This window comes from Ovis aries, chromosome 13 (assembly GCF_016772045.2).
Source record: "Ovis aries strain OAR_USU_Benz2616 breed Rambouillet chromosome 13, ARS-UI_Ramb_v3.0, whole genome shotgun sequence".
Taxonomy (NCBI): domain Eukaryota; kingdom Metazoa; phylum Chordata; class Mammalia; order Artiodactyla; family Bovidae; genus Ovis; species Ovis aries.
The window spans coordinates 42,779,190-42,795,532 of record NC_056066.1 but is presented as its reverse complement, the minus strand read 5'-3'; the positions used below and the strand labels follow the sequence as shown (position 1 = coordinate 42,795,532).

The following is a 16,343-nucleotide window of genomic DNA, read 5'->3' as shown; positions in this document are numbered from 1 at the left end:
GTTGGTGATGGACAGGGAAGCCTGGCATGCCGCAGTCCATGGGGTCACAAAGAACTGGACACGACGGAGTGACTGAACAGAACTGACTCATATCTTTACTACTTAAATTCCTTGCTTTGGACTTAATTTATTTTTCTTTTTCTAGGTGAAAGCTTAGATAACTGGTTTCAGACCTTTCTTCTCTTCCCATATAAGCATTTAAAGCTATAAATTTCCTCTGTATGCTGCTTTGAATACATGCCACAATTCTTAATATATTGAAGGAGCAATTCAAATTTCAAGGGGTATGCAAGTCAAGCTGCGTTCCTCAAAGATTTTAAAAGCTGATCATTTCCTCATACAACACCCCCACACACACATACACAACCACAATGTTGATATTTGGTTAATTTAGATAAGGAGTATACCTTTGTTCATCACACTCATTTCTACTTTCCTGGAAACTTTTTGAAAAACAATTGGGGTTTAAAGAGTGCACAGAAAGTTATTGGGGCAACGGCCTTGTTTTACAGGGCTTCCCAGGTAGTGCAGTGGTAAAGAACCCGCCTACTAATGCACGAGACATAGGTTCATCCCTGGGTCCAGAAGATCCTATGGAGGAGGAAATGGCAAGCCACTCCGGTATTCTTGCCTACAAAATTTCAAGAACAGAAGAGACTGGCAGGCTACAGTCCATGGGATCGCAAAGAGTCAGATACGACTGAGCACAAATGCTTGTTTTACAAGGGGAACAGTGGGTTTGCAATCATGGTAAGGCACTAAGAAGCCGCCATCTTCAAAAACAAGGTTTGGATGGTTGAAAACAACCTAGGAGAGAAGGATCAGCTGGTGGGAATGAACAACGGACTGTCTTGAGGGAGGATCTCATTTTCACCTCTGAGCTGCTGCAGGGAGACTCCAGGGCACGGCGATGTTCTCATTAGCAGCTCAGGTTCAGCCCAGGCTTCTCTACCATCTACATCACGTAACATCAGTGCTATTTCCTGCAGACCCCAGGACTTCAGCAGGCACCCGCTGCTCACCAAGATGACTGTGGAGACATCCCTTCTCGCGTGGGAACATGAGCAATCCTGAGAGCTGTCCACCATCCAGAGTGTGACATGAAGGAACAGATGTCATCAGCCCCGGGACAGAGAGTGGGTGAAAAGCAAGTCTGCGATGAACAGAGAGAAATGCAGATTTTTTAATGTTCACAAATGCAGGGAGAGAGGGAAAAAGGGTAGAATATAAAATAACACCCACAGTATGGCTACAAATTCACGCACCCATGTTTTCTCAGGTTACCAGTTCAGTTTCTCATGCCTTGGTCTGATGACGTGGGACCTGCAGTCCACACCACCTCCAAGGCCCAACAAACTATTTCTGGGAGTGTCTTACTGAACACTACTTTTAATTTCATCCACTTTTGGCCTCTCACCATGGTAAAAAGGTGTCCTTCCCAAAGTTACAGGCTCTAATGGGACCAAAGTGATACTGGGCTTTCACCAGGAAGTAAAGTCAAGCAATGTTCCACAAAGGATTAAAAAGCTGATAGTGTCTGGGCTTCCCCAGTGGTTCAGTGGTAAACAATCTGCCTGCCAGCGCAGGAAACCCAGGTTTGATTTCTGGTCCAGGATGATCCCACATAGCCGCCCAAGAGCAGCTAAGCCCATGAGCCACAACTACTGAGTCTGCACCCTAGAGCTGCAACTACTGAGCCCACAACCACACAACTGAGCTCCTGCACCTAGAGCTCATGCCCTGAGATGCACCGCAATGCGAAGCCCACACCCCACAACTACAGAGGAGCCCCCACTCGCTGCAGCTAGAGGAAAAGCCTAAGCGGCAACAAAGTCCCAGCACAGCCGAAAATAAATAGAATTATTTTAAAAAACAAATTAAAAGCTTATCATTTCTAATCTTCTTGTGAGGCTCTCTTCCCATTTAACTACCTGATTCCTCAAACTTGTCTACAAAAATACTCCTATGATACAGCCTTTGGTTAGCGCTTCCAAAGCCTGTTCTTCTCACCTGAGGCTCTTATTAAAAGGAAGAGTTTGATTCATTAGGTCTGAGGCGAGAGCTGAGATTCTGCATCTCTAAAAGCTCCCAGGGATGCTGAGGTTGAAGGTCCATGGACCACACTTTGAGCAGATGTCTTCTATAGTTCTTCAGTTCAGTTCAGTCACTCAGTTGTGTCCGACTCTTTGCGACTCCATGAATCGCAGCACACCAGGCCTCCCTGACCATCACCAACCCCCAGAGTTGATTCAGAGTCGCGTCCATTGAGTCAGTGATGCCATCCAGCCATCTCATCCTCGGTCGTCCCCTTCTCCTCTTGCCCCCAATCCCTCCCAGCATCAAAGTCTTCTCCAATGAGTCAACTCTTCGCATGAGGTGGCCAAAGTACTGGAGTTTCAGCTTTAGCATCATTCCTTCCAAAGAAATCCCAGGGCTGATCTCCTTTAGAATGGACTGGTTGGATCTCCTTGCAGTCCAAGGGACTCTCAAGAGTCTTCTCCAACACCACAGTTCAAAAGCATCAATTCTTTGGTGCTCAGCCTTCTTCACAGTCCAACTCTCACATCCATACATGACCACTAGAAAAACCATAGCCTTGACTAGACGGACTTTAGTCGGCAAAGTAATGTCTCTGCTTTTGAATATGCTATCTAGGTTGGTCATAACTTTCCTTCCAAGGAGTAAGCATCTTTTAATTTCATGGCTGCAGTCACCATCTGCAGTGATTTTGGAGCCCAAAAAAATAAAGTCTGACACTGTTTCTCCATCTATTTCCCATGGAGTGATAGGACCAGATGCCATGATCTTCATTTTCTGAATGTTGAGCTTTAAGCCAACTTTTTCGCTCTCCTCTTTCACTTTCAGCAAGATGCTTTTTAGTTCCTCTTCACTTTCTGCCATAAGGGTGGTGTCATCTGCATATCTGAGGTCATTGTTATTTCTCCCGGAAATCTTGATTCTAGCTTGTGTTTCTTCCAGTCCAGCATTTCTCCTGATGTACTCTGTATATAAGTTAAATAAGCAGGGTGACAATATACAGCCTTGACGTACTCCTTTTCCTATTTGGAACCAGTCTGTTGATCCATGTCCAGTTCTAACTGTTGCTTCTTGGCCTGCATACAGATTTCTCAAGAGGCAGGTTAGGTGGTCTGGTATTCCCATCTTTTTCAGAATTTTTCACACTTTTTTGTGATCCACACAGTCAAAGGCTTTGGCATAGTCAATAAAGAAGAAATAGATGTTTTTCTGGAACTCTCTTGCTTTTTCCATGATCAAGAGGATGTTGGCAATTTGATCTCTGGTTCCTCCGCCTTTTCTAAAACCAGCTTGAACATCAGGGAGTTCACGGTTCATGTATTGCTGAAGCCTGGCTTGGAGAATTTTGAGCATTACTTTACTAGCATGTGAGATGAGTGCAATTGTGCAGTAGTTTGAGCATTCTTTGGCATTGCCTTTCTTTGGGATTGGAATGAAAACTGACCTTTTCCAGTCCTGTGGCCACTGCTGAGTTTTCCAAATTTGCTGGCATATTGAGTGCAGCACTTTCACAGCATCATCTTTCAGGATCTGAAATAGCTCTACTGGAATTCCATCACCTCCACTAGCTTGGTTCATAGTGATGTGTTCTAAGGCCGACTTGACTTCACATTCCAGGATGTCTGGCTTTAGATGAGTGATCACACCATCGTGATTATCCAGGTCGTGAAGATCCTTTTTGTACAGTTCTTCTGTGTATTCTTGCCGTCTCTTCTTAATATCTTCTGCTTCTGTTAGGTCCAGACCATTTCTGTCCTTTATCGAGCCCATCTTTGCATGAAATCTTCCCTTGGTATCTCTAATTTTCTTGAAGAGATCTCTAGTCTTTCCCATTCTGTTGTTTTCCTCTATTTCTTTGCATTGATTGCTGAAGAAGGCTTTCTTATCTCTCCTTGCTATTCTTTGAAACTCTGCATTCAGATGCTTATATCTTTCCTTTTCTCCTTGGCTTTTCACTTCTCTTCTTTTCACAGCTATTTGTAAGGCCTCCCCAGACAGCCATTTTTCTTTTTTGCATTTCTTTTCCATGGGGATGGTCTTGATCCCTGTCTCCTGTACAATGTCATGAACCTCTGTCCATAGTTCATCAGGCACTCTATCTATCAGATCTAGGCCCTTAAATCTATTTCTCACTTCCACTGTATACTCATAAGGGATTTGATTTAGGTCATACCTGAATGGTCTAGCGGTTTTCCCTGTTTTCTTCAATTTCAGTCTGATTTTGGTAATAAGGAGTTCATGATCTGAGCCACAGTCAACTCCTGGTCTTGTTTAGTACTTACTATAGTCCTTGGTATTAAATATTTAGCACCTGTGTTTCTTGTCCTTAGTAGGTCTACAATAAACCTGACTTGGAGGGGTGGCTTTTTTATTGAAGTATAGTTGATTTACAATGCTGTGCTAGATTCTGATGCTGCTGCTGTTGTTGTTCAGTCACTAAGTTCAACTCTTTGTGACCCTATGGACTGCAGCTCACCAGGCTCCTCTGTTCTCCACTATCTCCCGGAGTTTGCTCAAATTCATGTCCATTGAGTCGATGATGCTATCCAACCATCTCATCCTCTGCCACCCCTTATTCCTTTTGCCTTCAATCTTTTCCACAGTCAGGATCTTTTCCAAAGAGTCAACTCTTCACACCAGGGGGCCAAAGTATTGGAGCTTTTAGTTTCTGCTGCACAGCAAAGTGAATCAGCTATGTGTATACATATACCCCTCTTTTTTGGATTTCCTTCCCATTTAGGTCACCACAGGGCATTGAGGAAAGTTCCCTGTGCTATACAGCAGGTTCTCATTGGTTATCTGTTTTATACACAGTATCAATAGTGTATATATATATCAATCCAAACTCCTAATTCATCCCATGGAGCTATGATTGAATTATTAAACATTTCTACAATAGTAGAATAAAGAGGGAAAGCTTTACCAAGACATCAGTCTTTCATCCGACTCACATTCCCTCTCTTTTCTTGGAGTTAAGGAAGCCAGGGCATAATTGGGTGGAGGCAGACTTGGCAAAGTGGTGTTTCTTTTCTGGCTTATGGAGCAAAACAAGAAAGGTTGGAGGTGGAGTCAGTGGTGGAGGTCTCTGCCCATGTGCCCAGTGATCCAGCATCATGGGATGAACCTGCTTTTCCTGTTCGTAGCAGCTCTCCTCCCTAACTTCATGATAATTACTGGCCAAAATTGCAGAATTGTCTGTTTTTTACTCTCCCCTTACTGTCTCTGTCTTGTACACCTGTATACACACGAGTGTACTCCCTGAAAGTTGAATTGCTCCTTCTGCCTCTATAATGGAAACTGTAGGATTTTATACTCTTGAAAGCCAACTATAGTGATGACATCACCGTCTTCTAACCCAGCCTCATTCTGTGGAGACCTGCACACACATACTTCACCCTCCCTTGATTATTAGAGATGAAATGGAATCTCAATGCAATTTGAGTCCCCGTAACTTGTCTTTTTGAATAAGTCTCTAATAATCTCTTTTTAATTTCATTTCAATACTATTATCTTCAATTATGGGCTCCGTGTCTGCAACAATCCCTCACTCTCAAGGCCAAGTTCTGTTCTCTCCTTGTAGTTGGAGATGCAGACTTATCCAGCTTTGCAAAAGAGATCATCCTTGAGGATGTTCATGTCGGGGGCCTGAGTTCTGAGGTTCACCTGTGTGTGACCCCAGCTAAGTGACTGAACTAGAGCATGAACTCTCTTTTAGGCCAAGCATTCTGTGATTCTGGAAGAGTTCATGCAAATAAAAGCATTTAAAATACTAAAGAATGTCTATTGGGACTTCCCTGGTAGTCCAGTGGCTAAGACTCCATGCTCCCTATGCAGGGGGCCCAGGTTCTATCCCTAGTCAGGGAACTAGATCCCACATGCCACAGCTAAGGCTCAATGCAGCCAAATACATTTTTTTAAGTATATATTATCTGTTTGGGTATATGTGATGGGTTACAATTGTATATGCATATACTCGGAGCTACTGAATAAGGAGAATCAACCTCACTTGTTGAGTCTCTACTAAACAGCAAGTGTGTTCATGGTGCTTTTCCTGGCATAGACTTCAGTCTCAAGCTGCTTATAGACAAACAGACACAGTCAGGAGTGGATCACAGCCAGTCTCAAAGCCTAGACTTGCCAAGGGAAACAGATTAAAATTCACAGTAGATAGGAACATGCTGGTTTATTTCTGATTGATTGATTGGTGAACTGATTAAGCATAGTCCCTGATTAGCTGGCAGGCATACTTTGGCCACCTGATGCGAAGAGTTGACTCATTAGAAAAGACCCCGATGCGGGAAAGATTGAAGGCAGGAGGAGAAGGGGATAACAGAGCATCACCAACTTGATGGACATGAGGTTGAGCAAGCTCCAGGAGCTGGTGATGGACAGGGAAGCCTGGTGTGCTGCAGTCCATGGGGTCGCAAAAAGTCAGACACGACTGAACAACTGAACTAAACTGAATAATAACATAGTGTGCTATGTACTGGGCTTCCCCTCAATAGCTCAGTGGTAAAGTACCTGCCAGCAATGCAGGAGACGTAAGAGATGTGGGTTCAATCCCTGGGTCAGGAAAAGCTCCTGGAGGAGGCCATGGCAACTCACTCCAGTAGTCCTGCCTGGAAAATTCCATGGACAGAGAAGCCTGGTAGGCTACAGACCACAGGGCTGCAAAGAGTGGGACATGACTGAGCAACTAAACAACATGTAGATAAGAGATTCTGAAACATGTTCGGGGTGGGGGTGGCAGAGTGAGTGTATTACCCTTGGAAGAACGTGGGCTGCTTGGTTACCATTACTACTGACTTTGCCCATAAGCAGAACCACAGGTGAATTCGCCATCCTGGCCCCATCTGGGAGCACACTGCCCAGTGCACTGCTTTGTAAGCTGTTCAGAAGAGTTTCCAATTCCCTTGTCACTAGAGAAAATATGTCCCCTAAGTGTATCTGTTGGTGTTGATCCCCTTGTCTACAGGTCAGGTAAACAGGGCACTGTGATTGTGCCCACGTGTGGAAAAGTGGCTATGGGGCAGTGTGCAAGTTTGCTCAAGAAGCCAACATTCTCCCCTTCCCCTGGAGGGAGACAGAAAGCTTTTTATTTTTAAGGTTATTACTTTACTATTTATTTATTTGGCCATGCAACGTGAGGGATCTTAGTTCACTGACCAGGGATCAAACCCACACCCCCTGCAAGGCCAGCATGGAATCTTAACCACTAGACCATCAGGGAAGTAAGTCCCAGACAGAAAGCTCTGATGCTGTTTTGCTAGGCCCCAAGGGAGGCAGCTGCCTCTAGCCTGTGGCTCCAAGGAGCTTTGCTCCAGGAATCAATCAGCCACTAAAAATCCATCAGAGAGGATAATAAAATGTCTGTAATTCACCACGGCACCTGGACACAGAGACAGGCTGGAAATGTCCCCACCTTTTCCACCGCTGCTGGTTTTGAGGGGGATGCAAAGTCCAATGAGATTGATTCCTGATAGGTGGATAGGAGACAGCGCTAGAGAACCCATATCAGAAAGGACTGGACGTTGATGCAGGATCATGGATGTGATGTTATTATAGAAGTACAGTTACTAATAACTAAATCAGTCCTGCCTGTTGGGAGAAACAAGAGTCAAGGCAAGGGTCTCCCCTTACCTCACAGACCAGAGAAATTTCACCAGGTTACAGGGGGCTCTGTTCATCCGTGAGGTGTAGTGAATCAGTGCCCAGAGCAAGAACTGTAGTTTTTGCATGCTCACTTGCTCAGTGGTGTCCGACACTGTGCGACCCCATGGACTGTAGCCCACTAGACTCCTCTGTCCTTGGGATTCTCCAGGCAAGAATACTGGAGAAGGCTGTCATTTCCTCCTCCAGGGGATCTTCCCAACCCAGGGATCAAACGAGAGTCTCATGCAGCTCCTGCATTGGTAAGATGGTTCTTTACCACTGAGCCACCAGGGAAGCCCCAATTGTAGCTTTAAATGCTTATATACAAACTAATAGCAGGGAAAATGAAATGAAAAATTAATCAATGTAGAAGGACACAGACAAGGAAAAACAGAAATAAACAGAAACAGGGGAAAAGCAGACCAAATAGGAAGTGTTTTACAACGTGAAACAGCAGAAAATAATCCAAAAACATCAGTAATCATTATTCATACAAATGTGTCATGTCAGTGATCACTATTAGTACAAACTAATACAGAGGCCTGTATCAAGGCCTTGTTAATACAGAGATGGTTGATTAGATTTTTTTAATTTCGGTATATACCCTTTACAAAAGAACTTTGACACAAAAAACTGGAAAAAATGCACCAAGCCAATGTCAACCAAAGGAAAACTGGAATAGCTGTTTCAATATCAGACAAAGCAGACTATAAGACAAAAAGTGTTATTTGACTTGAAAGGGTTTATAGTCAAATTATTAAAGGGGTTATTTGCATTGAGCTGGCCAAAAAGTTCATTTGGAATGTAGCTAGGCTGTTCAATAAAGGTCGTGGTGAAATTGAAAACTGTGCCTAAGCCCACACACTGCAGCTACTGAGCCCATGTGCCACAAATGGAGAAACCTGCACGCTGCAGTGAAGACCCAGAACAGCCAAAATAATAATAAGTAAATGTTGCCATTGCTCAGTAGCTAAGTCATGTCTGACTCTTTTTTGACCCCATGGACTACAGCACTCCAGGATTCCCTGTCCTTCATAACCTCCAGGAGTTTGCTCAAACACTTGTCCATTGAGTCAGTGATGCCAAAAAAATTAAAATTAAAAAAAAAAAAAAAAACAAGAAAAAAATGAATCACAGGACAGCAGACAAATTTTCTTCTCTACTTTCAAGCAGGTGTTGGCTCCAGGAAGAAGGGTAGAGAGACTGAAGTTAGTAAGAATGAAGATGAGTAATAAAACTCTTCAAAGAAGCTGCTTCTCAATTCAACAGAGTGTGTTTTTTTCTTTTTATCAATGAAGCCAGTTGCTAGGGCAGGAAGGGCAGTGGGGGGTGGGGGCGGTGATGGGAGGTCTGGGAGAGAAGGTGGGTAGGAGCGGTCAGAGATGCTGACAGCTTGTCGTCTCCGTGACGTGCACAGCTGCATGGGTTGTATTTTAAACGGGATCACATCCCAGGGTAGACACCGCGTCTGGATTTATGATCCACCTCGTGATCTGTCACTTTTATGTATATACACACACACGAGGGAGAGGAGTGGTTTCCATAGAGAGGAAAGATCACGGCCCACTTACCAATAATTCAAGAAAAGGAGCCGGCGACCCCAGAGAAGACAGAAGTTCGGGGGGATGTTCCCGGGGCAGACCTCTCGGTTCTGAAGCTGCCTGCCCGCCTCACTGAGCATTTGCACTCCAGAGGGAAGTCTGCTCACAGGTAAGGCTCTGGTCGGGGACTTCCCTATGAAGGATAACTTGATTTGCCCTTAATTATGCAGGAGGTGCTGTGGACTGGATGGGGTGAGCGATAAGAGTTGCAAGCACCCCTGGGGGCACTGTGCTGAATCGTCAAGATCTGTGTTTTAAATGGGGAGAAGGCAGCCCCAAAGGGATCAGGGGAAAGTTTCTCAGGGGGGCAAAAGCACCCTCCCCCCATTAGTAGAGAGGCCCGCTTTGCAAAATGTAATAGTCCAGAAGCAGGATGGGTTCTCACAAATGTGTTTTTCTGAACAGAGTCCAGCTGTGAACATGAAAATCATGTTTCCAGATGGGGTAGATGGGGAAGATGGGGGTGGAAACCGGGGTACCATTCCCCACTGCCTGACCGATCAGGAAGATGCTTGCATTTCCTGGTTGCTAAGGCATCTCCTTTCGTTCTCTCCATACACCTGTGAGGCAGGTAACGTCTACTTTTTAAGATGTGGTGACTGAGAGGTTAAGTGACTGATGGAAGGCATTTGAGGGTGAGGGAGGTTCGCAGCCCGGGTTCTCTGCCCTCACAGCCTGGAGTCCTTTCCCCCTGGCCACTGGGGACACTGGAGGAAGGGAACAGATGTCTGTAACAATTAGGTGCCCCCCTTGAAGGGGAGAGGCCATAAAGATGGATGTTTGATGTCTCCATTTGATGTCCAAGTGTTCCGAGAAATCCTGTCTGCAGGGTTCTCCTGTAACACAGCAATCTAGCCAGCATTCCCACTTCTGAGGATGAATGGAGTCAGAAAAGCAACACAAAAGCTGCCAGTAACAAGTGTTCTCTAGATCTTGTCAACTTTCTCCTGGCTTTTCTCCCTCTTGGGGGGAAAGGCCTTTCATGAATGAACCCCCTCTGCTCGCTCAAGTGTGAATTGCTAAGAAGTGTGTGTGTGACACATAAATGCTTCCATGAGTCTGCAGCTCATTACTATAATACCTTTCAAAATGCTTAAAGGGTCCCTGGGTTCAGCAGTGACTGTTTTATAAAGTGTTTTTTTAATTCAACTTCTTACCCGTGTTTGCAGACTGCGAACTATCTCTGCCTTCCCCAATGCTGGAAAATGGGGCTGCCTCTGGGCAAAGCCCGTGGTGTCCTGTGTTTGCCTCCAGCATCACTTTTTTCCTTCAGGGACACTCTCTCTCACAGGTGCTCTGAATTTCAGACCAGCTGAATCCCTCGCTGCCTGTCATTCTGGGCGTGATGTGACTGTCACAGCTCTTAAAAGCAAGTGTCTGTCTCCAGAGAAGCACTGCCCTAATAATCCCCAAAGAACGGCTGAGTGTCAGGTACCCAAGTGAGAAAAATGAAGATGAAGAACTTTTCCCTGTAAATCTAACTAGATGGGACCACGTGTTTTCAGAGCAGGTAGCAGGGAAATCTTAAAACCTTTGTACTCTTGCACTATGGTAAAGGCAAAGGAATCCAAAGAATGTAAGAGGAGAAACTTGCTTAGGAATCAGGCCTGAGGAAGGAGGAAAGGATGTTTCTTTTCTTTGACAGTCCTCTCTGTTCCTGGGATTGGCTCCAGGACCGCCACAGATCCACAGATGCTCAAGTCCCTTATATAAAATAATGTATTGTTTGCACATAACCTACAAACATCCTCCCATGCAGGGGTGAGTGCTAAGTCGCTTCAGTCGTGTCCAATCCTTTGCGACCCTGTGGACTATAGCCCGCCAGGCTCCTCTGTCCATGGGATTCTCCAGGCATGAATACTGGAGTGGGTTGCCATGTTCTTCTCCAGGAGATCTTCCCCCCTTGGGATTGAACCTGTCTCTCCTGTATTGGCAGGCAGATTCTTTACCACTAGTGCCACCTGGAAAGCCCCACAATCTCCCATGGTTTTGCACAAATGCTAAACAAAGCTAAACTGGAGAGAGAGGAACAAAAGGAGAGAGAGAGGAGAGCCTGGAGCTCAATCCCCTAATATCACAGATGGGAACACAGGGACCCGGGGCATTTAGTCACTGAGCCAGTTAGTGGGGGGTAGGGCCGAGCCTGACCCATGAAAAGAGCAGGGGACCAAGGGAGAGAGTGACAGTGACAGAGAGAGACAGACCCCCACCCCACCCCGTTATTAACCCTTTCTCTATGCATTGGTTTTTGGTTTTTTTAATCTTTTCAGGCTTAACAAGCCCTTTGAGAGTGCCCCCAAGTTTTAAGATGCCTTCAAGGCAAAAGGCAGCTAAAGCCACAATTCATGGATGTTTATGCAAAACAACTAAGGACAGCCTCAATGAATGAGGAAACCAGAAGTCTGGGTATTGAGCACAATATCAAGAGAAAGATAAGCCCATTCTTCCACAGTCAACAGAGCCCTGTAAAATGTTCTCCAGGAACAGGGCACAGAGTTCTAAGGACCTCGAGATGGATGGGAACACTGAGAAAGTGGTTCGCAAAGCGTGGTCCCTGAACCCACAGCATCAGCATCCTCTAGGGATGTGTTAGGGATGCAGATTATCAGGCCTTGCCCCAAATGTACTGATTCAGAAATGCTGGGGATGGGGCCCAGCAGCTGGTGTTTGAACAGTCCATTCACGTGATTCTGAACACTCTGAAGCATGAGAACCGCTGACTTAGAGCTCAAGGCACGATGAGCCTACCTGGGTAAGAGTGGAGCAAACAGACAAAAAAGAAAAGCCAGAAACACAACACAACAAAGATAATGGTCTGCAGGATGAAGTTACCTGGCATACTATACATCTATATTTATATTCATATGATTTATATTCATTAGTTATATAATGTACAGTACATTTACAAATACACAGATACAGACAGATCACTTCTGAGATGGCTGCCTGTGTACTGAATCTTATCCTAATAGCCCCTGGGGATTATTACATGTAAACAGTCATGAACCAACATGCTTCGTTAAGTATTTGGTTAGACAGGGAGCTTTTCCATTTTAATTTAACCTTTATGAGGTAGTACCTCTTATCCCCCATTATTATTATTATCATTATTATTATCAGATGAGGAAATTGATGTTCTCAGAGGTTAAGTAATCTGCCCTCCACCCTCAAGCAAACAAGGACCCAGTTGGAATTTGAACCTACCTCTGTCTAACTCCAGAGCCTGTGTTGCTTTCCACGTGCTAGGTAGCTAGTTCCTACATCTGGACCATTCCTACATCTGGCAACGATCCATCATCATCAGGCTTGTTAACATGCAGATTGCTGGCCCCAGAGTTTTTGATTGACCAGCTCTGGAGAAAGACCCAAGAATTCTCTGCATTGCTAACAAATTTCCATGAGACACGGCCTGCAGGTCCAGAGAATACGCTTTCAAAACCCGGCAAAGCAGAACGTGCACAAAGCCTGGTAGATCTGCCCCATCTCCCCCGAGCCCTAAGACCCTCTCACACCTATCGCTCTTTTCCGCTGCAGGGAGAGATGCTCGTGCCGGCCCCCTTCCTGCTGGTCTTGCTACTGCTCCTCGGGGCCCCCCAGGCGGGCCTCTCCCAGAGGTCCCCTATAGCCGGTTCCAGCCTCAGCTGCCTCCACACAGCCCTGCGTGAGGCCGAGAAGAGTCAGCGGAAGGACACGTCGGGGCTGATCAAGCGGACCTTCCCTGCCCTGCCCCGCAGAGACCCAGAGGACCAGGAGGGGCAGGAGGATGAGGACGCAAAGAAAAGGACCTTCCCTGGATCGGTGGGCGGCGGCGGTGGCGGCGGGGCCGGCAGCACCCGGTACAAGTACCCGTCCCAGGCACAGTTCCAGGGGCGGCCATCCCAGGAAAAGGCCAAGAGTGACCGGCGCACCAAGGTCACTCTGTCCCTGGACGTCCCCACTAACATTATGAACATCCTCTTCAATATCGCCAAGGCCAAGAACCTGCGAGCCAAGGCCGCCGCCAATGCCCACCTCATGGCCCAGATTGGTCGGAAGAAGTAGAGGAGGCTGGGGACCCCCTGGGACAAGGACGGAGGTTGGAGGCTGGACAGGGAGGGTTGGCCCTTCCCGCCGGTTTGTATCGGAGGGATCGGCCCTGGTTTCCAGGCTGTCCACCCCTCTGCGCCTTCCCGCCTCCGGCCGGGTGCCCCCGCCCTCTATACCTACACACACCAGTGCCCTGTTGTCCCAGATCCGCAGAAGGAGGCCACGGTACTGATATGAGACACTGAGGTCTACCCTACATGTCTCCTCTCTCCCTCCCCTCAAGGAGAGGCAAAGGTCATGTCCTCCTGCCCTCCACTCCGCTCTCTGACCCCAAGAAGAGGGGTACAGGGAGGCCCTCCCCTCCCCACACCAACACCAGCCCAGGCAGGAAGGCGAGGGCACTGAGCACCCCACTCCCAGACCCACATTAAAACCCCTCTCACTCACATTAAAACCCATGGCTTCTTGAACCCCTGACTGGTTTCAATTCCTCTTCCTTCAGCTGGCTGCCTTCAGGCCTCCGAGCTTGAAAGGGGCAGCTAGTAAGACAGGGTACAGGTGAGTCCATTCCTGACCCTCCCAGGACGGTCCCTGGAGGTCTTGGGAGGCATCAAGAGCTTGGCAAAGGCCAAGTTGGCAGGACCCTGTTGGCTATCACTGGATCTGAAGCTGGCTATGTGGCCAGGTCCCACCAGAGGCACAGCCTGGGGTCTGCTACAGAGTGGGCCCCTGGGTAGAACGAGAGACACCCCCAGCTCCTCCCTGGCTTGCTAGGGCCTGGGCCACTAAGTCTGTCATAGGTGCTTCTTGAATCAAGAGTCACTGTCCAGCCCAGTGCTGGGCCGGGTTGGGATACTGACGTGGGAGACACCAAGGCCCTTGCTGTCCATGAGTCAACAGTCGTAAGTGAACAGACAAAAACAAAATGTGAAAAGAAGCAATTTCGCTAGGGAGTATATAAGTGATGAACTGCAAGGTGATAGCAATTAGTGTAAAAAATATGAGACAATCAGAGCAAGATGAGAAGGCTTAATATGAGAAGCAGTTCACTAAAAATGGACATCAGCAAGCACCCTGATGGCCTCTGGCAGCAGAGCTTTCTGCATGGTGACAAGTCATGAATACATACAAAGAACGTCTTCATGTGAAATAAACCTCATATGCACGCACCACCACCATCAGACACAAAGTCAAGAGACAAACAGACAACAAATTTGGAAAAATTGTTTGCCACACAGGCAAAAGACAAGCATCTTACTGATCAAATATATAAAGAGCTAATAACTTCCCAGGTGGCACTACTGGTAAAGAACCTGCCTGCCATTGCAGGAAACATTCGATCCCTGGGTTGGGAAGATCCCCTGGAGAAGGCACAGTAATCCACTCCAGTGTTCTTGCCTGGAGAATCCCATGGAGAGAGGAGCCTAGCGGGCTACAGTCCATAGGGTTGCAAAGAGTCGGACATGACTGTAATGACTTAACACACACAAACACGCACACAAAATAACTGAAAAAAAAATCTCCCTCAAAAAAATAAGCAAGAACATATATATCACACACATACAAATACAAGTGATCCTTAAATGTACAAACAGATGCTAAACTTCACTGCTAAAAAAGCAAAACTGAAGTCTTACAGAATTTGTCTCACATCAGACTGGCAAAATCTGACAATAGGCTCACACTATGACTGACAGGTGCAAAGCCTCCTTCTTTCACTGATGGTTGGTGGGAATGTGAATTCTGAGAGGCAATCTGGAAAATCCGTATCAAAATCAAAAATTCACTTTACCTTTAACTCAACAACCCTGATTCTGGTGGACATTATTGGAAAAAGCAAAACTGTGCAGTTTTTAAAATGTTAAGCTAACTTGGAAATGAAAAATACCCCATCTCTAAACAGAACCAATGCTCAAAAAGCTGAAATGCAACTGTTTTTCCCATCCTGGGTCGGGGGAAAAAACCCTCGTGACACAGCAGAAAGAATCCTGCTGAGACTCAGAATACCTATGTGAGTCTGGGTTCCTCCTCTTCTGTGTCTCTGAGCAAATCCTTTAACTTCCCTCAGCACTGGTGTGCCAGGAACCCTCTTTAGGAACGAGACCTCACGGAGTTCTCACAAGTATATTTAACATTTGTTTTTGTTCTAACAGTGCATGCGACATTCTGCTCACACCAAAGGTGCAAAGGACAGGAAATGGGGGGGGGTGGATTAGCTTAGTTAAAGAAAACTCAAGCAGGTATGACATTTCCGTGAACAACCAAAAACACTAGGAGAACTTTCAAGTTGGGGCTGGTACCTGCCAGCACACCCAAGTTCACAGCTATCTCTTCTTAGGGCCTTTGGCTAGGTGAACAAAGCCTTGAAGACAGCAGCCGCTAGTGGACTTAGATAAGTGGCTTTAAAAAGTTTTGTTTCGCTTTTTTTGTGTGTTGGAGTATAGTTGCTTTACAATGTTGTATCATTTTCTGCTGCACAGCAAAGTGAATCAGCTATATGGGTACATATATCCCCTCTTCCTTGGATTTCCTTCCCTTTTATCATCACAGTCATCATGGACAGTCATCACAGTCCACTGAGTAGAGTTCTCTGTACTATAACATTGGTTCTCATATTTTGCTTTATTTTAAATCATGGTTCCTGCATCACAAAAGCTCCAATCAAGAGGGTGATTAAAAATAAAAAAGAAGATGCAGATCATTGCAAATGCCAGAATCACACGCCTTGCAGCCAAAAAAACCCTGAAACATAAAACAGAAGCAATATTGTAACAGATCCAATAAAAACTTCAAAGATGGTTCACACCAAAAAAAAAAAAAAACGCATGGAGGAGACTGCCACATCCAGAAACCACTACCACTGCCTTCTCCCTTGAGTTCACCTCGCAAAACTAAGATTCTCTTGATTTCACTTTGTAAAATCATTGATGGGGCAGGGGAGTAGGGGAGAACTGTGCTGGTTTGAGTTCCCTTGAAAAAACTGTTTTAAGCTCTCTTTTTAAAATAAAAAAGTGTTCGGGGGGCTTC

At 46.0% G+C, this 16,343-nt stretch overlaps 1 protein-coding gene and 1 long non-coding RNA gene across 2 annotated transcripts in view; one reads left to right on the top strand and one right to left on the bottom strand.

Moving 5' to 3' along the window:
- LOC132657634 (uncharacterized) overlaps positions 1 to 1,254 on the bottom strand; it is a 29,264-nt gene extending 28,010 nt beyond the window's left edge. Inside the window, exon 1 of the long non-coding RNA XR_009596082.1 lies at positions 1,023 to 1,254. This is a non-coding gene — a long non-coding RNA (uncharacterized LOC132657634). The remainder of the gene's footprint in view (positions 1 to 1,022) is intronic.
- A 7,849-nt stretch (positions 1,255 to 9,103) lies between these two features.
- Positions 9,104 to 13,758, top strand: UCN3 (urocortin 3). The gene is made up of 2 exons (XM_015099518.4): positions 9,104 to 9,399; positions 12,825 to 13,758. Exon 2 carries the CDS (start codon positions 12,831 to 12,833, stop codon positions 13,329 to 13,331), a length of 501 nt encoding a protein of 166 aa, XP_014955004.2. The 5' UTR covers positions 9,104 to 9,399; positions 12,825 to 12,830; the 3' UTR covers positions 13,332 to 13,758.
- Positions 13,759 to 16,343: the final 2,585 nt, after the last annotated feature.

Bases quoted from the DNA above. Each gene is read 5' to 3' on its own strand.
- UCN3 (XM_015099518.4), top strand. From the start codon at position 12,831: ATGCTCGTGCCGGCCCCCTTCCTGCTGGTCTTGCTACTGCTCCTCGGG.